Source organism: Hemitrygon akajei, chromosome 29 (genome assembly GCF_048418815.1).
Source record: "Hemitrygon akajei chromosome 29, sHemAka1.3, whole genome shotgun sequence".
NCBI classification, from domain to species: domain Eukaryota; kingdom Metazoa; phylum Chordata; class Chondrichthyes; order Myliobatiformes; family Dasyatidae; genus Hemitrygon; species Hemitrygon akajei.
The window spans coordinates 49,592,997-49,614,315 of NC_133152.1; the positions used below are offsets into that span (position 1 = coordinate 49,592,997).

General features: G+C 40.4%; 1 protein-coding gene across 4 annotated transcripts in view; it reads right to left on the reverse strand.

The window, feature by feature from the left end:
- Positions 1-21,319, reverse strand: part of LOC140718511 (guanine nucleotide-binding protein G(I)/G(S)/G(T) subunit beta-1) — a 105,770-nt gene that overhangs the window by 17,271 nt on the left and 67,180 nt on the right. For all 4 annotated transcript variants that reach the window (XM_073032455.1, XM_073032454.1, XM_073032456.1 and 1 more), the window contains exons 4-6: positions 16,094-16,200; positions 8,855-8,918; positions 3,656-3,818 (exon numbers count right to left, since the gene is read on the reverse strand). In XM_073032455.1, the coding sequence (XP_072888556.1) occupies positions 3,656-3,818; positions 8,855-8,918; positions 16,094-16,200 (334 nt within the window). The remainder of the gene's footprint in view (positions 1-3,655; positions 3,819-8,854; positions 8,919-16,093; positions 16,201-21,319) is intronic.

Below are 21,319 nucleotides of genomic sequence, written 5' to 3' on the forward strand. Positions count from 1 at the left end.
GAGAAAGGTTGAATAGGTTAGGACTTTATTCCCTGGAGCTTAGAAGAATCAGGGGAGACTTGATAGAGGTATATAAAATTATGATGGTATAGATAGAGTGAATGCAAGCAGGCTTTTTCCACTGAGGCTAGGGGAGAATAAAAACCAGAGGACATGGGTTAAGGGTGAAGGGGGAAAAGTTTAAAGGGAACATTGGGGGGGCTTCTTCACACAGAGAGTACTGGGAGTGTGGAATGAGCTGCCAGATGAAGTGGTAAATGCGGGCTCACTTTTAACATTTGAGAAAAACTTGGACAGGTATTTGGATGAGAGGTGTATGGAGGTTATGGGCCAGGAGCAGGTCAGTGGAACTGGGCAGTAAATGGTTCGGCACAGCCACGAAGGGCCAAAAGGCCTGTTTCTGTGCTGTAATGTTCCACGGTTCTATCATCCACATCACTGACATAGATGACAAACAACAATGGCACTAACACCCATCCCGTGACACTCCACTAGTCACAGGCGTCCAGTGAGGCAACCATCTACTACTACCCTCTGGTTTCTCCCTAATCTTAAATGCCGAGCAACTAAATTTTCTTGACTAACCTCTCATGCTGGACCATGTCAAATGCCTCGCTAAAGTCCACGTAGACAACATCCACTGCCTTATCTTCATCAACTTTCCTGGTAACTTCCTCAAAAAACTCTTAAGATTGGTTAGATATGACATCCCACGCACAAAGCCATGCTATCCAAAAACTTATTAGGTCCCTTAGAATATCTTCCAATAATTTTCCCACTATTGTTGTCAGGCTCACCAGCCTATGATTTTCTGGTTTATTTTTAGAGCCATTCTTAAACAGCAGAACATTAGCTATCCTCCGATACCTCACCTATCTCCAAAGACGATTTAAATATTTTTGCCTGGGCACTTGCTATTTCTGCACTTGCCTCCCATCGGGTCCAAGGGAACATTGTGTCAGGCCCTGGAGATTTATTTACCCTATTTTGCCTCAAGACAGCAAACATCTCTTTCTCTAATCTGTATAGGGGCCATGACCTTGCTGCTGCTTTGCGCCACTTTTATAGACTGTGTCCGTCTCCTGAGTAAATAAGAGGCAAAAAAAATCCATTCCAAGGTCTCCCCAGTCACCTTTGGCTCTAAGCACAGATTATCATTCTGATCTTCCAGAGGACCAATTTTGTCTCTTGCAAACCCTTTGCTTTTAACATATCTGTAGAATCCCTTGGGATTCTTCAACTTGTCTGCTAGAGCAATTTCATGCCTTCTTTTAGTCTTCCTGATTTCCTTCTTCAGTGTGCTCTTGCATTTCTTATACTCCGTAAGTAACCTCATTTGTTCCTACCTGCCTATACCTGTAATGCACCTCATTATGTTTTCTTAACCACTGCCTCAAACTTGAAAAGGTTCCTACACCTGTTATCTTTACCTTTTTGTTCTATGTTCTATAGTTATAATGTTCTATGCTTTATGTTAAATAGCACTGATACCTCACTCCCTTCTATGAATGCTTTGATAGGGCAAATACAATTACATCTGTGTGAATTCCCACAGGACCTGGTGACGCTGTGATATCTGTCTCAGAGATTGAGGTCTGATGGTGTACCTGGCAGGGCACTGAAAACATGTGCCAACCAACTGGCACAGTGCTCAAGGACATCTCTCACTGCTGCAGTCAAGAGGTTCCCATCTACTTCAAAAGGGCATTAATCATACCAGAGCTGAAGAGTCTGTCTCCATGCTGTACGACTATGCCTTGAGGACATTATGGTTAGGTCATCCAGTGAGGGAATATGGGTGTAACTCAGGAATATAAATGGTGCTATCATTCTCAATGGTGGGTTATAGTTTAAGCCTTCAAAAGCCTGGAGATGGAGGAACAGATGCAGTGCCTATAAAAAGTATTCACCCTCCTTGGAAGTTTTCATATTTTGTTGTTTTACAAATTTGAATCACAGTGGATTTGATGTGGCTTTTTTGACAATGACCAACAGAAAAACTCTTTCGTGTCAAAGTGAAAACTGATCTCTACAAAGGGGTCTAAATTAATTACAAATATAAAACACAAAATAATTGATTGCACTAGTATAAACCCCTTTCAGGTCAGTATTTAGTAGATGCATCTTTGGCAGCAATTATAGCCCTGTGCGTTTAGGTCTTTATCAGCTTTGCACACCTGGATACCACAATTTTTCCCCATTCTTCTTTACAGAACTGCCCAAGCTCCATCAGATTGCATGGGGATTGTTAGTGAACAGCCCTTTCCAAGTCCAGCCGTAAATTCTCAATTAGATTGAGGTCTGGATTCTGACTCAGCCACTTCAGGATATTAACTTTGGTGTTTTTAAGCCATTCCTGTGTAGCTTTAGCTTTATGCTTGAGGTCATCGTCTTATTGGAAAAACAAATTTTGTGTTTTATATTTGTAATTAATTTAGATCACTTTGTAGAGATCCATTTTCACTTTGACACGGAAAGAGTCTTTTTCTGTTGATCAGTGACAAAAAAGCCAAATTAAATCCACTATGATTCAATGTTGTCAAACAATAAAACGTGAAAGCTTTCATGTTTCTGGGGGCGGAGGGGGAGTGTGAATACTTTTTATAGGCACTGTATGTAAATGGATCATGAAAAGATGCAAAATCAACACAGCAGTTATAAAGGGTGACTAATTTCCCCACAATATTGACTGCAACTCCCCCAGAGTTGGAAGCTGAAATGGGGCTGAATTTGTTAGATGCATCAGGGAGGGTTTTTTGGCAGTATGTAGATAACCCAACCAGGCCATCGTAGACCTCGTGTATGCCATACATGCCTTCATCAGTTATAGTGTTGACTATAAAAGTTGCAGCTTTATAAAAATTTGGTTAGGCTTCATTTGAAGTATCATGTGCAGTTCTGATCACTCCATCACAGGAAGGATAATGGAAGCATTGGAGAAGGTGTAAGAGAGGTTCACAATGATGCTGTCTGGATTAAAAGTATTAGCTGTTAAGAGGCTGAACAAACTTAACTTGATTTTTCTGGAGCAGAGGGCGAGGTCTAATCTGACAGAAGTAAACAAAATTACAAGTCAGGGTAGACAGCGAAGAATCCTTTTCCCTCATGGTATAAATGCCAAATACTAAAATGGCATAGAATTGGGGGGGGGGGGGGGGGGGGTTGATTAAACAAGATTTAAGAGGCAAGTTGCTTTTAAATTAACACTTAGTAGTAGGTTGCTGGGGAAGTGGTGTAAACCGGACAGAAAATTTGAAAAGGCACGTCATCACACAGGGTACATGCAGGTAGATGGGATTAGTTAGGGTTGGCATCATGGCCAAACAGTGAAAACAGCAACTGTAATTCCTACTTAAAGGGTACAGAAGTTAATGAACTGAGCCACTTGATTCACTTGAGGCCAGACCTTAAAAAAAAAGGTTCTCCATAGTGAAGGTCATTTAAGGTCTGGAAATACTCTCAGATGTCACGGACTCTCTCTGAATTAGGTGGTCATCAGAGGCAATGACTCATATTGTCACCCCTTTCAAAATAAATCTATGGAAGCTATTAGCAACAGTTAACCCCCAAATGAACATATTAACTATATGTATTAAGTATAATAAATAAAGCTAATATCAGAAATAAAGGGACAAGTTTAGTCTGGAGTACTTACCTGTATGCCCAGCCAATTCACGACTGACGCGGACATTTCCTTCACGGGTCTTTAGGTTGTAGATGGAGCAGATGTTATCCAAACCACCACACGCAACGTAATTACCAGAAGGAGCATATGCACAGGTCATGACCCAGGAAGATCGCAAAGGAATGGCATGAACCTATTTCACAAACATAAAGAGTCAGCTCCAACCTAGGGATACTTCTGAAAATGCAACCTACTCCATCAGAAAGTATAAATATATCTTTCTGGGCTTGTTAAGCACTAAAATGGAAATTAAAACAAAACAGGAATCAGTGGACGTTGTGTACTTGGATTTGCAGAAGGCCTTTGACAAGATGCCGCATATTAGGCTGCTAAATACAGAGCCTATGGTATTACAGGAAAGATGGATAAAAGAGAGGCCGACTGGCAGGAGGCAGAGTGGGAATAAAGGGGGCCTTTTCTGGTTGATTGCCAGTGACTAGTAGTGTGTTGCAGGGGTTGGTGTTGGGACTGCTTTTCATGTTATAAGGATGCAAGGAAGTTTATGAACCCTTTGCAATTACCTGGTTTTCTGCATTGATTACTCTTAAAATGTGGTCTTTGTATCTAAGTTACAATAATAGACAAACACAATCTGTCTAAACAACACACAAAGAATTGTACTTCTCATCAACAGAGTACACTATTTAAACAATTACAGTCGAGGTAAAAAAGAATGTGAACTTTGAGGTAATGCCTTCTACAAAAGCTATGTGGAGCCAGGTGTTCCAGTCAATGAGATGAAAACGAAAGTGTGGGTTGCAGACGTGTTCAGCCCTATAAAAATGACAGTCAAGGTTACAAAGTCAGGTTACTGACAGAGACTGCTCTCCTCAAGAAAGATCTGTTTTTGTGCACCAGGCCTCGATCAAAACAACTTTCAGAGGACTTCAGAAGAACTGTACAGACACAAAGCTGGAAAAGGCTATAAAAGCATTTCTAAAGACCTGAGTGTTCATCAGTCCACAGTAACAGCAACTGTCTACAAATGGAGGAACTTCAGTACAGTTGCTGCTCTCCCTAGGAGTGGGCATCCTGCAAAGATCACACCAAGAGCACAACGTGCAATGCTGAAGAAGGTGAAAAAGATCCCAAGGGTAACAACAAACGACCTGCCAAAAATCTCCAGAACACACTAAAGTTTCCATTCACCTGTCCACTACAAGAACAACACTAAAGACTCATGGACACCCCGGAGGAAACCACTGCTCTCCAAAAAAAAACTTGCTGCATGTCTCAAATTTGCAAAAGATCACCTAGCTGTTCCACAATGGTTCTTGGACAATGTTCTGTTGTCAGATGAAACAAAAAGTTGAACTTTCCGGCAGAGATGCACACTGCTATGTGCAGTGGAAAAAGGGCACTACACATGCACACCAACACCAGAGACTCATCCTATTTGTGAAGCATGGTGGAACCAGCATCATGGTTTGGGGCTGCTTTGCTGCTTCAGGGTGTAGACAGCTTGTAATCGTTGAGGGAACAATGAACTCAAAATTGTATTATAGGAGAATGTCAGGCTAGTGGTCTGTCACCCGAAGCTTAACAGAAGTTAAGACGATGCAACAAGACAATGAGCCAAGACATGAGCAAATCAACAACAGTATGGTTTAGAAAGAAAATTTGTGTTTTGGAATGGCCAAGAGTCCAGACCTTAACTCAATTAAGGTGCTGTGCCATGACCTGAAGAGGGCTATTCATTCAAGGTATCTGTCAGAAATACTGATGAACTGAAACAGTTTTGTATGGACGAACGGTCTAAAATTTCTCCTCACCATTGTGCAATTCTGACCAGCAGCTACAGGAAAGTTTTGGTGGAGGTTATTGCTGCTAAAGGAGGTTCTGCCAGTTATTAAATACAAGGGTTCACATACTTTTTCCAGCCTGGATTGTGAACGATTAAACAATGTGTTCAATAAAAACATCAAAAGTACAATGCTTTTGTGTTATTAGTTTAGGCAGATTGCTTTTCTATTATTGTGACACATTTTGAGTGTAATTAGTGTAAAAACCAGGCAATTGCTAAGAGTTCACAAAACATTTTCTTGCAACTGTATGTCAATGATTTGGATGAAGGAATTGATGGCTTTGTGGCCAAGCTTGCACATGGTATGAAGAAAGGGGCAGTTAGTATTGAGGAAACAAGGTGTTTGCAGGACAAATTGGGAGAATGGGCAAAGAAATGGTAGATGGAATATAATGTGGGGAAGTGCATAGTTATGCACTTTGATGGAAAGAATAAAAGCATAAACTATTTTCTAAATGAGGAGAAAATTCAAATCTCAGAGGCGCAAAAAGACTTGGGAGTCTTTGTGCAGACTTCCCTATAACTTGTAGGATGAGTCAGTGGTAAGGAAGGCAAAAGCAATATTAGCATTCATTATAATATAAAAAGGATGTAATACCAGGGCTTTATAAGACTTTGGTCAGATGGCACTTGGGAGTATTGAGAGCAGCTTTGGGCTCCTTATCTAAGAAAAGATGTGCAGGCATTAGAGGGGGTTCAGGAGTTTCTTGAGAATGATCTCAGGAATGAAAAGGTTAACATTATGAGGAGCGTTCTGGGCCTGTAGTCGCTGGAGTTTAGAAGAATGAGGGTGGGGGGATGGTCTAGGACCAGAGGACATAGCCTCAGAATAGAGAGACATCCATTTAGAATGGAGTTGAGGAAAAAAAGTTTTTTTTTAGCCAGAGAGTGGTAAATCTGCAGAGTCCATTGCCAGGCTGTGCAGATCAAGCCACTGGGTATACTTAAGGCAGAGGTTTATATGTTCTTGATTAATCAGAGTGTCAAGAATTACAGGGAGAAGGCAACAGAATGGGATTGAGGGGGATACTAAATCAGCAATGATAGAATGGCACAGCAGACTCAATGGGCCAAATAGCATAATTCTGCCATGACTTATGGTATCAAACAGGGCTTTAAGGAGATGGAAGGTGAAAAGGTAAACAAGAGATTATGCAGATACTGAAAATCCAGAATAGCACACAAAATGCTGGAGAAACTCAGCAGGTCAAGCAGCATTAATGTAAGTGAATAAACAACTGATGTTTCGAGCTGTGGTCCTTCCTCAGGTGAAGAGGTAGATATATTCAGGGAACAAATCCTATCATGTGGGGTATGGTGGGGATGGGTGATGTCTATTGTGATATTGTAATTTACAAAAACAGCTTCACAGCCTCAAAAGAAATTTAAAAAGCATTGATATAAACTAAATATCAAGTGCTGGGAACTCATGGAAATTTATGCCAAAACAAACTTGCAAGGGTTCAATGCAGGCGAAGAATGTAGCATGATCTGTAATTTATAGGATACAGAGGACAAGAATTTGATGAGGTGAGCACTACAATGATCAAATTAGAATTAACAAAATTTTCAAAGTGACAAAGAACAAGGAAGTGTCCACTTGGCAATGTGTTTGAGGAAATGAATGCCAGAAACACAAACACTATGAGCAATGTGAATTAATCCAATGTAGGAAGGGTATGCTCAGCAGGTCAGGCAGCATCTATGAAAGGGAATCAATAGTCAACATTTTGGGATGAGACCTTTCACATTATTCCCTTTTGTTCATGCTGCCTTAACTGCTGAGTTCCTCTAGCATTTTCTGAGTGTTGTTCTGGATTTCCAGCATCTGCAGAATCCGTTTCAGTAGGGCATATTTTCATGACCCATATAGAGTCTATGGTTGATAATGAAGACCATGCCTTCAGAATTTAATCTCTTAGCTGCACAAGATGGAACCAAGCAAGGCCAGTCCCACTCCACTTACAAAATAAAGACAGTCAACTGTACTAATGAGAACAGAAGTTGGAAAGGTGAGGAAACTGGGTACATAACTGGGTGAGGAAAGGCAGTTCAGAATTACAAGGAGGAGATTTTATTTTGTATAAGTCAAAGAAAATAAAATATTGAGAAGAAATAGGTGACAAAGCCAAAGGAAACTGTACTCAGTTCTGGTCGTCACACTACAGGAAGAATGTGGAAACCATAGAAAGGATGCAGAGGAGATTTACAAGGATGTTGCCTGGATTGGGGAGCATGCCTTATGAAAACAGGTTGAGTGAACTTGGCCTTTTCTCCTTGGAGCGGCGGAGAATGAGAGGTGACCTGATAGAAGTGTATAAGATAATGAGAGGCATTGATCATGTGGATAGTCGAGGCTTTTTCCCCAGGGCTGAAATGGTTGCCACAAAAGGACACAGGTTTAAGGTGCTGGGGAGTAGGTACAGAGGAGATGTCAGGGGTAAGTTGTTTTTTTTAAACACATAGTGGCGAGTGCATGGAATGGGCTGCCCGCAATGGTGGTGGAGGCAGATACAATAGGGTCTTTAAAGACGCTCCTGGATGGCCACATGGAGCTTAGAAAAATAGAGGGCTATGTGTAAGTCCAGTAATTTCTAAGGTAGGGACATGTTTGGCACAACTTTGTGGGTCTAAGGGCCTGTATTGTGCTGTAGGCTTTTTATGTTTCTATGTTTAAAAACTGCCAAGAGGATCACCAGGCTCTGCCCTACCTATTTATGACATTTACTGGGAGCGTTGTATACTAAGGGCATGAACCATTGCTGAGAATCCCTACCACCCAACCTGCAACCTCTTTGACCCACTACCATTAGGGAGGTGGTTCAGGAGCATCAGGATTAGGATTGCTAGACTGGGTAACACCTTCTACCCTCAGGCTGAGAGACTAATGAATATCCTGCCACCACCGAGGTCTTGTCACTAGGACAGCATTTACCTGTGCTGGGCACTACATGCATTTTGAGTTATATCTCATTAACTTATTTATGGTAATATTTTGTTTTCGGCATTGTCTGTGATACATATTTTGTGCTGCCCTATGGTCTGGAGGAACATTGTTTCATATGGTAATATATATGTAGTCAGATGACAATAAACGAGCTTGAATATCAGCGAAAAGAGGCAATGACCCATCATTCACAGCCGTGTCATTTTAACCTAATGTTCTTAGTGCTTTTAAAACACAAGGAAATGTTCTTTTCTATCAGAAATAACTGTAAAAGTTGTATAATTAATCAAAGCCACAGGTTTTCAGTGTCCAATGTTTTCAAGGTGCTGAGGGCACATTTGACAGGGTTATTTATGATGTTACATGTAGCTATGGAAACTTAAAGCAAATTCAATTCCAAATTCTAGTGTGAACTCACCTTGTTTGTGGTGTAGCTATCCCAAATGATCAATTTCCCATCCTGGGAGGCACTGACAAGCAGTCTACATGGGGGGAGAGAGAAAAACAGCTGATACCATTCACATTCATCTGTGGTAGGCCCAAACATTGCTTAACATCCTAAAATAAGCCGTTTTAAAAAAATACTTAATGCATATCCTTTAAATATTTTCAGAAATACCTTTTAAGAACCTTCTACATAAATGTAATAAGCAAAGTGCATTCTTCAGAAAACCCCACCATTCAAATAATCACAAGGCAAACCACTGGAATGCTATCTAGTGTTAATTCAACTAAGTTAGAACAGTATTCACATCAAGTTAACTGGCTCAATTTTTCTTTGTCATACATGCAACATAAACTGAAGAAAATACCCAATATTTTCATGGAATCTCTGGAGTGACTACCATACAGATGTCTGCACCCCAACTTTCCTTTACCACTGCAGATTTAACACTGGAATGTCAGATACATTGCACAAAGGGCTGTATGTCATTCAACAAAGGATTTAATATGAGACCAAATTAGACTTTTTAAATGGATATTCATTCTCGACAAAGCAATTCACATTAAATAATGGCTTAATATTTTGGAATACAACCATTAAATTTGAAGCGTTTATAAAAATGCGTATTTAATAAATATACTAAATGTAATTAGGTAGCTTGGACGGTGCATTATTGCTCATGGTACTCGAGCAGCAGAGCAATTTACACATTAAGGTAAATGTCACTGAGCAACACATTCTTTCTAATTTTACCACAATATATGAAAGAATATTTGATCACACTTTCTTAGCAGTAAATTATTCCCTACACGTGTAGTGATACACCCAAGATCTTCCCTTGTGCATCATTAATCATCAAGGGCTTTATTAACTTGCTGCAAAAGCAAAGGTCTATAACACATTAAAACTTAAAATTAATTTTGTCCTATGTACAGTAGGCTTCAGTATTATATAGGGTTCACATATGCTTCATAATAGCAACAAATCAGGTTAATTCTTGGATCTTTAAGGCTACTTGACATAATTACAAACCCAATAAACCCTAACCCAATTGTTATGTATTCTGCTCTGAACTATCCTAAGCCTGGCTGCAAAAGGAGGATTAGGCATGGGGATAGCAACCCCATCACATAAAAATTCCAGAGCTACAGAAACGTCAACAGAAGCTCCAAAGATCTCATACCTGGGAGAGAAAGGATCTTCACCTAGAAGATGCATGAAGTTGTGTGGTGAAAGCAGAAGCCACAGGGCTAATCAAACTTTGGCCCAGGCCAAAGGACTCTGGCGAGCTGCTGTTGGCAGCCTGTGCCTCAGTAAGGGTGATGGGCTTCAAAAGAACTTATTAATTTAGTATCTCATCACTGCCAAGGCTATAAACCAAAGTTATTGCTTTAGCTACAAAGTATCAAGGCATTTATTCTCCCCAAATCTTTCCAAAGATGTACAATCATGTTTACTTTTAGATTGTGTATTTCCGTGGCCTACAAAAAATGTTGTGCTTCAATACAAAAACAATTTATAAAAAAAATACTGTGCGTGTCATGTGTTATTCTCATGAAACAAAGTCACAAACAGCCAGAAGAATTGGTAAACAGCTAATCACTCCAGTATAGTAGGCTGCTGCTGAGTAAGCAAGCAATTTCACAAGGCAACTGACTTATTAATATATTCTAAACAACTCGAGTGCTATCATATGCAACTAAAAATTATCAGCCTTTGATATAGCTAAGTCAAATTAGATCTATACTGCACAATAAGGGCAAGGGTTATTATTTTGCTTGCTACTATTTAAAAACTTGTAGAAATGCTGGGTCATTCATTTATGTACAGATGAATAAGCCTATTCTCTGATGAGCTCTCAGGTGTCTGTGCATCTTATCACATGTCAGTTATTTTTCCCTAATGGACCAATCTACACCTGCCTCCGTTTAATTAGCTAGCTATTTAACCAGTGCACTTACACGTGTGCACTTTACAATCTGGAGGTCATAACCCTCTGTCACATGAAAAGGCAAACTCTCAGTTCAGTAGCATCTTTCATGGCCTCAGGTCAGAAGAAACTTACAGCCAGTGATTTACTCTTGAAGGGGAGACAATGCATGAAGCAGAGTATGTATCAGATGGGGAGGGCTGGTCACATCATATTAAGTACCAATGTTATACACATGTATATAATAGAAGCTGAAGGGAGACACTCAATGTTTTAGAAACTGACAATAATTTCATGAACGCCACCTCATTATTTTTTCTTTTATTGTTCACTTTTTACACAACTTAATTCTAAAGAGTGAGGGTGAACAGTCAGAAGCCTTTGTAAAAGCACCAATGACATAGGTAGAAAACTGAAAAACAGGACCTCCAGGGTAGTAATCTCTAGATTGCTGCCCATGCCATGCGTCAGTGAGGACAAGAATAGGATAATTTGGCAGATGAATGCTTGGCTAAGGAACTGGTACTTGAGCAGGGGTTCAGATTTATGGATCACTGGGATCTCTTCTGCAGAAGGTATGACCTGTACAAAAACGAAGGGTTACACTTGTACCCGAGGGGGACCAATATCCTTGTGGGCAGGTTTGCTAGAGCTGTTCAAGTGAGTTAAAATGAATTTGGCAGGGAGATGGGAACAAAAGTAATAGTGCTGAGGATGAGGTAGTTGGTTTACAAACAGAAGCAATGTGTAGTTAGACTGCTAGCAAGAGGGTGATGATGGGGCAAGATTGCAGTCAACAGGATGAGTTGCAATGTAAAACATGGATAAAATCGAAAAGGGTGAATACAGGACTGAAGGTGTTACATTTGAATTCATGCACTTACCAAATAAGGTAGATGAACTTTTATCACAGTTACAGACTGGCATGTATGATGTTGTGGGCATCACTGAATTATGGCTGAAATAAGATTACAGCTGGGAGCTTAAAGTCCAAGGATACATGTTATATTGAAAGGACAGGCAGGCAGGTAGGCTGGGGGTGGGGGAGAGGGTGGAGAAGGGTAGCTCTGATGGTTAAAAAATGAATTCAAATCATTTGGAAGAGGTGACACTAGATTGGAAGGCGTAGAATTGTTGTGGGTAGATCTAAGGAACTGAAAGGGTAAAAAGACACTGATGAGAGTTATATACAGACCACCAAAACAGTAGTATAGATATGGTCTACAAATTACAATGGGATATAGAAAATGCATGTCAAAAGGGCAATGTTTTGATAGTCATGGAGGACTTCAATATGCAGGAAGATTGGGAAAATCAAGCTGGTGCTGCATCTCAAGAAAGGGAATTTCTAAAATGCTTACCAGATGGCTTTTTAGAGTAGCTCATGGTTGAGCCCACTAGGGGATCAACAATTCTGGATTGCGTGCTGTGCAACGACCCAGACTTGATTAGACAGCTTAAGGTAACTGAGCTTAGGGGCAAATGATCATAATATGATAGAATTCACCTCACAACTTGAGAAGAAAAATTAAAATCACATAACAATATTACAGTGGAATAAAGGGAATTACAGAGGCATGGGAGAGGACCAGACCAAAACTGATTAGAAGAGAACACTGGCAGGGATGACAGTAGAGCAGCAATGGCTGGTATTTCTGGGAACAATTCAGAAGAAGCAAGATATATAGAATCCAAAGTAGTAGTATTCCAAAGACAGAATGACACAACCGTGGCTGACAAAAGAAGTCAAAGCCAACATAAAAACTAAAGAGGGCTTATAATAGAGCAAAATTTGTGGGGTTAGAGGATTGGGAAGCCTTTAAGAACTAGCTCAAGGCACTAAAAATTCAAAGATGAAGATGGAATATAAAGGTAACCTAGCATATTAAAGAGGATGTCAAATTTTCTTCAGTAAAAAAGAGTAAAAGTGTAAAGAGGTGAGAGTAGGTATCTGACCACTGGAAAATAATGCTGGAAAGGTAGTAATGGTGGATAAGGAAATGGCGGAAGAACTAAATAAAAATTTCCATCAATCTTCACAGTGGAGGACACTAGCAGTATGATGGAAGCTCCAGGTGTCAGAGGTCATGATGTGTGTGAAGTTTCCATTACTAGGGAGAAGGTCTTGGGAAACTGAAAGGTCTGAAGGTAGGTAAGTCACCTGGACCAGATGGTGTACACCCCAGGGTTCCGAAAGAGATGGCTAAAGAGATTGTGGAGGCATTAGTAATGATCTTTCAATAATCCATTGATTCTGGCATGGTTCTGGAGGACTAAAAAATTGCAAATGTCACTCCACTCTTCAAGTAGGGAGAGGGGCAGAAGAAAGTAAATTATAGGCCAGCTAGTCTGACCTCAGTTGTCTGGAAGATATTAAGAGTCGACAATTAAGGATATGGTTTCGGGATACTTAGAGGTACATAATAAAATAGGCCATAGTCAGTAAGGTTTCCTTAAAGGAAAATCTTGCCTGACAAATCTGTTGGAATTCTTTTAAGAAATAACATGAAGGATAGATAAAGAAGAACTGGTCATGTTGTGTACTTGGATTTTCAGAAGACCTTTGACAAAGTGCCACACCAGGCTGTCTATGTTAGGAGCCCATGGTATTACAAGAAAGATACTAGCATGGTTAAAGCATTGGCAGATTGGCAGGAGGCAAAGAGGGAATAAAGGGAGCCTTTTCTGGTTGATTGTCAGTGTCTAGTGATCCATAGGAGTCTGTGCTGGGACTGCTTTTTTAAAAAACGTTATACAATGATTTGGATGACAGAATTTATCACTTTGTGGCCAATTTGCAGACGATATGAAGATAGGTGGAAGTGCAGGTGGTTTTGAGGAAGCAGAGAGGCTACAGAAGCACTAAAGCCAGATTAGCAGATGGAACCATGCACTTCTTGGAAGAAAAAACTGGAATCTTTTCTGAATGAAGAGAAAATTCAAAAATCTGAGGCACAAAGGGTTATGGGAGTCCTCATGCAGGACTTGCCAAAGGTTAATTTGCAGGTTGAGTCTGTGGTGAGGAAGGCAAATGCATTGTTAGCATTCATTTCAAAAGGACTAGAATATAAAAGCAAGACTAATGTTGAAGCTTTGTAAAGCACTGGTGAGGCCTTACTTGGAATATTGTGAGCAGGTTTGGGCCCCTTATCTTAGAAAGGATGTGCTGAAATTGGAGAGGGTTCAAAGGAGGTTCACAAAAACAATTACAGGTTTGGATGACTTGTCATATGAAAAGCATCTGATGACTCTGGGCCTATATTCGATAGAATTCAGAAGAACAAGGGGTGATCTCATTGAAACCCTTTGAATGTTGAAAGGCCTCAATAGAGTGGATGTGGAGAGGAAGTTTCCTATGGTGGGGGAGTCTAAGATGAGACAACACAGCCTCAGAATAGAGGAATGTCCTTTTAGAATTTGGATGAGAGTTTTAGCTAGAGAGTGGCGAATCTGTGGAATTTGTTGCCACAGGAAGCCATGGAAGTCAAAACATTGGGTAAATTTAAGACAGAGGTTGATAGATCCTTGATTAGTCAGGGCATTATGGGATATGGGGTGAAGGCTGGAGGTTGGGGTTGAGAGTGAAAATGGATCAGCAGACTTAATAGACAAATGGCCTAATTCTGCTCCCTTATCTTCTGGTCTTAATTTGTTAAAATATATTTCTTATTGTAATTTATAGTTCTTATTATGTATTGCAATGTACCGCTGCCACTAACAACAGATTTCACAACATATGCCAGTGATATCAAACCTGATTCTGATTCATGTAGTACAAGTATCACTGATTAAGACATTTTTCCCCATGGGAGAGGTAACAAAATCAAGAGAGCATAAGGAAAAGATAAGAGGAAAAGGGAAATCTGAAAGGTAATTTTTTGGAACAATGGTTGATATCTAAAACTCAGCCAGAGTTCTCCACCATTTAAAAAAAAAACACCACTCCCAGTTTAATTTTTCCTAACCTTTTCCTAACCTAACCATTTGTGAGACTGATGTTTTTTCCATTTGTTTTTGGACTAAAAGGGGAAGGAGGGAAAAATGTGGATTCACGTATGGATTATCGATAGCAATCAAACCCACTACACAGATAATTTATCAGAATTGACCAAAATTTAATCGTTGAGGTTAAAGATCCAAACAACTCTCAATGTGAACCAGCAATGTCAGCATCTATTTTACAGAGGTAAAACAGTTAGAAGATGGCCACAGTCTCCTTCATTACAACATGGAACTGAATGACATCATCCAACTTCTGATCTGTGATCCTACTTCCTCCACCATGAAGAAAAAGAAAAATGAGGTTGAGTTCCCATTGACTCTGGATGTAGCTCATCACCGAGTGTGATAAAATATCTGTGACTAAATTTGAGACAGTTACATAGACAAAGCAAGGAATGTGGGTAGATCCAACTGGTATAGATGGGCAGCAAGGTTTGCACAGAAGTGAGGGGCAAAAGGGCTTATTTCAGTTCTATATGACCAAGACTATATGGAGATTTATAACCCAGTACAAAATTTAAAGGAAATCTATGAGGCAAATTTAAAAAAAGAAGTGAGTGCCTGGAATGCGCCACCAGGAGAAGTGGTGGAAGCAGATATGATTGCAAAGTTTTGAAGGTATAAGATAGGCACATGAAGAGAAAGAGAGGGGGAAAAGATATCAAGCACATGCAAAATAGAATTCTTAAGCTTCTATCATGTCATATAAGAATTAAACTTGACATTTTACATTTTGGTTTCATTTACCATCTTCTCATTTCAGTTAATCTGGTTTGATGAATTACTGGTATGGATTATTGAAATGTATATAGGTATGAATGCAACCTAACAAGTTTTTCATGGAGAGTAATTACTACACTGATCTATGAACTGGATATTCCAGTGATTGCTATGTATGCAATGCATGCATAAAAATTTTAGTGGTTTCATCACTTTGTTGTTCAATATTTGAATAAATGGAAAAATATGGCTTTCGATCATATATAACTAGACAAATAATCAAGTAGTTCTAACTAAATCAAATATTTCAAACCATGACAATTATTGCACCGTTACAAAGTGCATACCCAATTGTTTATGTAGTACACTGGATTCCCTCCAGAATCATTAGATAATGAAAACTGGTCTTTAGGGAATATTTTACCTGCAAACAAATTCTATTTAACATAATGCTGTGGTAATAACTAGGTTGCTGGTTACCTCCCCTGTTGCATTATGCCATCACCATTCATCTATATCAATATTAATACCCCGAAAACAAGAACTGGTGATATACACACCTGGAGTCAGTACCCCAGTGCATTGCATAAATTTTAGCAAGGTGTCCTCGTAGTGTTCGTCTAGTTCGCATCTGAATTCGGCCCACGGGATCAATATTAGCTGTGATCTACAAAGAAGCCAAAAAAAGACCATTAATCATTTTTTATCAATTATCTCCGGTTAATTTTTGCCAGCCATGACAATAATCAATCTAAGAACCTGCAGTTGCTAATATCCTCAGCAGCTAAGTAACATGCTTGTATTTTTATGAAATTCACAGAGAAAGGTTTGAGAATAAAATGCCGCACTGCTCCATACACAAGTTATCCTTCCTCAGAGAAGGAATTATGAATAGGCTCGAATGGACCATACTGTTTTCCTTAACCAACATAACTCTTCATTCTGTGCATAAGTCTTCATAGTAACATTTAAGACTGTACTGCTAATTTAATTAACTGAGGACTGGAATGGAAGATTCTTTCCTAATAAAATTCCATAATCTGAAAGTTAAAAATATCAAGACTTAATGTGTACTGAACGTTTCCCATTAATACATGAGATTGAGAATAGGAAACACAGTTAAACTTAAATGTTTGAACCTTAAAGCCACAATGAGGGCATGAATTTTAGGCAATAATTCTGAAATGAATAGGTGATTCATGTCGAAGTTGACAATTCATGATCTAAGTCATGACTGATTTTACCTTTTCAACAAGTTAATTTCAGTAGATTAGTGAACTTGACAGAGTATGTGGGCTATTTCCTGCCTTTTGCAGAACCTGGGCCTCTGTACCTCCCTCTGCAATTGGATCCTCGACTTCCTAACTGGAAGACCACAGTCTGTGCGGATTGGTGGTAACATATCCTCCTCGCTGATGTTCAACACTGGCGCACCTTAAGGGTTTGTGCTTAGCCCACTGCTCTACTCTCTGTACACACATAACTGCGTGGCTAAGCATACCTCAAATACCATCTACAAATTTGCTTACAAATACAACTATTGTTGGTAGAATCTCAGGTACTGATGAGAGAGCGTACAGGAGTGAAATATGCCAACTAGTGGAATGGTGCCGCAGCAACAACCTGGCACTCAACGCCAGTAAGACAAAACAGCTCATTGTGGACTTCAGGAAGGGTAAGACGAAGGAACACAAACCAATCCCCAGAGGGTTCAGAAGTGGACAGTGAGCAGTTTCAAGTTCCTGAGTGTCAAGATCTCTGAGGATCTAACCTGGTCCCAACATACCGATGTAATCATAAAGAAGGCAAGACAGCCTTCTTAGGAATTTGAAGAGATTTGGCACATCAACAAATACACTCAAAAACTTCTATAGTTCTACTGTGGAGAGCATTCTGACAGGCTGCATCACTGTCTGGTATGGAGGGGCTACTGCACAGGACCGAAAGAGGCTGCAGAAGGTTGTAAATCTAGTCAGCTCCATCTTGGGCACTAACCTACAAAGTACCCAGGACATCTTTAGGGAGTGGTGTCTCGGAAACACAGCATCCATTCCAGCACCCAGGGCATGCCCTTTCCTCACTGTAACCATCAGGCAGAAGGTAAAGAAGCCTGAAGGCACATATTTAGTGATTAAGGAACAGCTTCTTCCCCTCTGCCATCTGATTCCTGAATGGACATTGAAGCTTTGGACACTACCTCACATTTTTTAATATACAGTATTTTGGTTTTTGTACATTTTTAAAAAATCTATTCAATATATGTAATTGATTTACTTGTTTATTTATTATGTTTTATTTTATTTTTTTTCTCTCTCTGCTAGATAATGTATTGCATCAAACTGTTGCTGCTAAGTTAACAAATTTCACATGACATGCCAGTGATAATAAACCTGATTCTGAAACTGTGTGGCATTTTAAAAGCATCAAAAGCTTCCCATTCCTTGCTGAATGTATAAATAAACATTTGTTATGCAGCTTCTGAGATAGATTAATTATATTATGCATGCTGGTTAACAGCACAAAGACCCAGGACAAGTCTGTCACACAGCCAGATGAAAATCCCTTTAATTGAAGCCAAAGGGATTTTTTTTTAAACCCCACATACATCTGTTACATTTCAAAATGCATTAAGATGAAAGTTAAATCCAACCAAGGAGGAAATGGAAAGAAATCAAGCCTACTGATATGATACTGAAACAAGTAACCATTATCAACTATTGTGGGAATGTGAACACATCCAAAAAATGAAGGTGTGCACCTTTCCAAAATGTAGGCTTTAAAACTATTAAGTTATCATAAATCATCTGGATAACTTTGTAGTACAAACCTCAGAACTCCATGTTAATAGTGGTAGTGGGCTAAGTGGCAATGACACGTTTCAACTGGCAATAAAACTGCACCATTTCCCCCTCTATAAAATGCTAATTCTATAGAGGTCCTGCATAGGGAGTTCAGGGAGTTAGGTGCGAAGCTGAAGAGCAGGACCTCCAGGGTAACAATCTCAGGATTGCTACCGGTGCCACATGTGAGTGAGGCAAGGAACAGAAAGATTATACAGATTAATATGTGGCTGAGAGGATGGTGCAGGAGGGAGGGCTTCAGGTTTTTAGATAATTGGGCTTTGTCCCAGGGAAGGTGGGATCTGTTCCGAAGGGACGGTTTACACCTGAACTGGAGTGGTACTAACATTCTTGCAGGGAAGTTTGCTAGTGCTTCCGGGGGGGGGGGGGGGGGTTTAAACTAAATTTGCAGGGGGCGGGGATCCAGAATGAGACAGAGGATAGCGAGATGAAGAATAAAGGACAGGTGGGGACTACATGGTTCCGGAATATTAAGTGTGCAGTAGAGAAAGGAGAGGCGGAACAAGTGATAGGGAGGACACATGTACAGAGGGATGGTCTGACGGAACATGGAGTTAAATGTGCAGAAAGAATAGGTAAATTTAGGAAGGACAACAAAATTCTAGGGGTGTATAGCCCAATGGGAGTTCGGGGAGCTGGGTTAAGCACAATAGGCAGAGATTCAAACAGAGAGGAGAAATGGGCTAAAAATTCTATATCTGAATGCACGAAGTGTCAGAAATAAGGCGGATGAGCTTGAAGCTCAGGTGCGAATGGGTAACTATGATGTTGTTGGGATAACGGAGACATGGCTGCAGGGGGATCAGACCTGGGAAATGAATGTACAAGGGTATACGTGCTATTGTAGGGACAGAAATGTGGGCAGAGGGGGTGGGGTGGCCCTGTTGGTGAGGAATGAGATTCAGTCCTTTGCGGGGGGGGGGACATAGGATCAGGAGAAGTGGAGTCTGTGTGGATAGAATTGAGGAACAGTAAGGGCAAAAGGACCCTAATGGATGTTGTCTATAGGCCACCAAACAGTAGCATGGATATTGGGTGCAAGTTGAATAGGGAGTTAACATTGGCATGTGACAAAGGTAATATCGCAGTAGTTATGGGGGATTTCAACATGCAGGTGAACTGGGAGAATCAGGTTGGTGCTGGACCCCAGGAGAGGGAGTTTGTAGAGTGCCTAAGGGATGCATTCTTGGAACAGCTTGTACGAGAGCTGACCAGGGACAAGGCTATTCTGGATTTAGTGTTATGTAATGAACAGGATTTGATAAGTGATCTTGAAGTAAAGGAGCCATTAGGGGGTAGTGATCATAATATGATGTTTTTATCTGCAACTTGAGAAGGATAAGGGCAGCTTGGAGGTGTCAGTGTTGCAGTTGAACAAAGGAGACTATGCAGCCATGAGGGAGGAGCTGGCCAAAGTTAACTGGACGGATATCCTAGCAGAAAAGACAGTGGAACAGCAATGGCAGGTATTCTTGGGAATAATGCACAAGGTGCAAAATCAGTTCATCCCCCGGAGAAGGGAGGATTCAAAGGGGAGAAAGGGGCCACAGTGGATGACAAAGGAAGTCAGAGATTGCATAGCATTAAAAAAAAGGAAATATGACAGAGCTAAGGTGAGTGGGAGGACAGATGATTGGGAAATTTTTAAGGAACAACAGAACTTAACTAAAAAGGCAATACGGGGAGAAAAAAATGAGGAACGAACGCAAGCTAGCCAGGAATATAAAGGATAGCAAAAGCTTCTTTTTTTTTTGGTATGTGAAGAAAAAGAAGAGAGTTAAGAACAATGTTGGGCCCTTGAAGAATGAATTGGGTGAAATTGTTATGGGAAACAGAGAAATGGCAGAAGAATTTAATAAGTACTTTAGATCTGTCTTCACTAGGGAAGACACAAGCAATCTCCCAGATGTATGGATGGGCCAAGGACATAGGGTAACAGAGGAAATGAAACAAATTGACATTAGGAAGGAAACGGTGATGAGTAGACTGATGGGACTGAAGGCTGACAAATCCCCAGGTCCAGATGGTCTGCATCCTAGGGTACTAAAGGTGGCGGCCCTGGGAATTGCGGATGCATTGGTAATCATTTTTCAATGTTCCTTAGATTCAGAATCAGTTCCTGAGGATTGGAGAATAGCTAATGTTATCCCACTTTTTAAGAATGGAGGGAGGGAGAAAACAGAGGACTATCGTCCTGTCAGCCTAACATCAGTAGTGGGGAAGATGCTAGAATCCATTATTAAAGATGAAATAGTGGCATATCTAGATAGCAGTGATAGGATTGGGCCGAGCCAGCATGGATTTACCAAGGGTTAATCATGCTTGACTAATCTATTGGAGTTTTTCGAGGATGTAACCAGGAAGTTAGACAAGGGAGATCCAGTGGATGTAGTGTACCTCGATTTTCAGAAGGCATTTGATAAGGTCCCACATAGGAGATTGGTGGGTAAAATCAAAGCTCATGGCATTGGGGGGGGGGGGAGACATTGACATGGATAGAAAACTGGTTGGCAGATAGAAAGCAAAGGGTAGCGGTGAATGGGTGTTTCTCGGAATGGCAGGTGGTGACTAGTGGGGTGCCACAGGGCTCGGTATTGGGACCACAACTGTTTACGATTTATGTCAACGATTTAGATGAAGGCATTGAGAATAACATCAGGAAATTTGCTTATGATACTAAGCTGGGTGGCAGTGTGACATGTGATGAGGATGTTAGGAGAATTCAGGGTGACTTGGATAGGCTGGGTGAGCATGCAGATACTTGGCAGATGACGTTTAATGTGAATAAGTGTGAGGTTATCCACTTTGGGAGTAAGAACAGGAAGGCAGATTATTATCTGAATGGTGTAAAGCATATATGTCAAACTCAAGGCCCGCGGGCCAAATCCAGCCCACGGTGGAATTATCTTTGGCCCGCGAGATAAT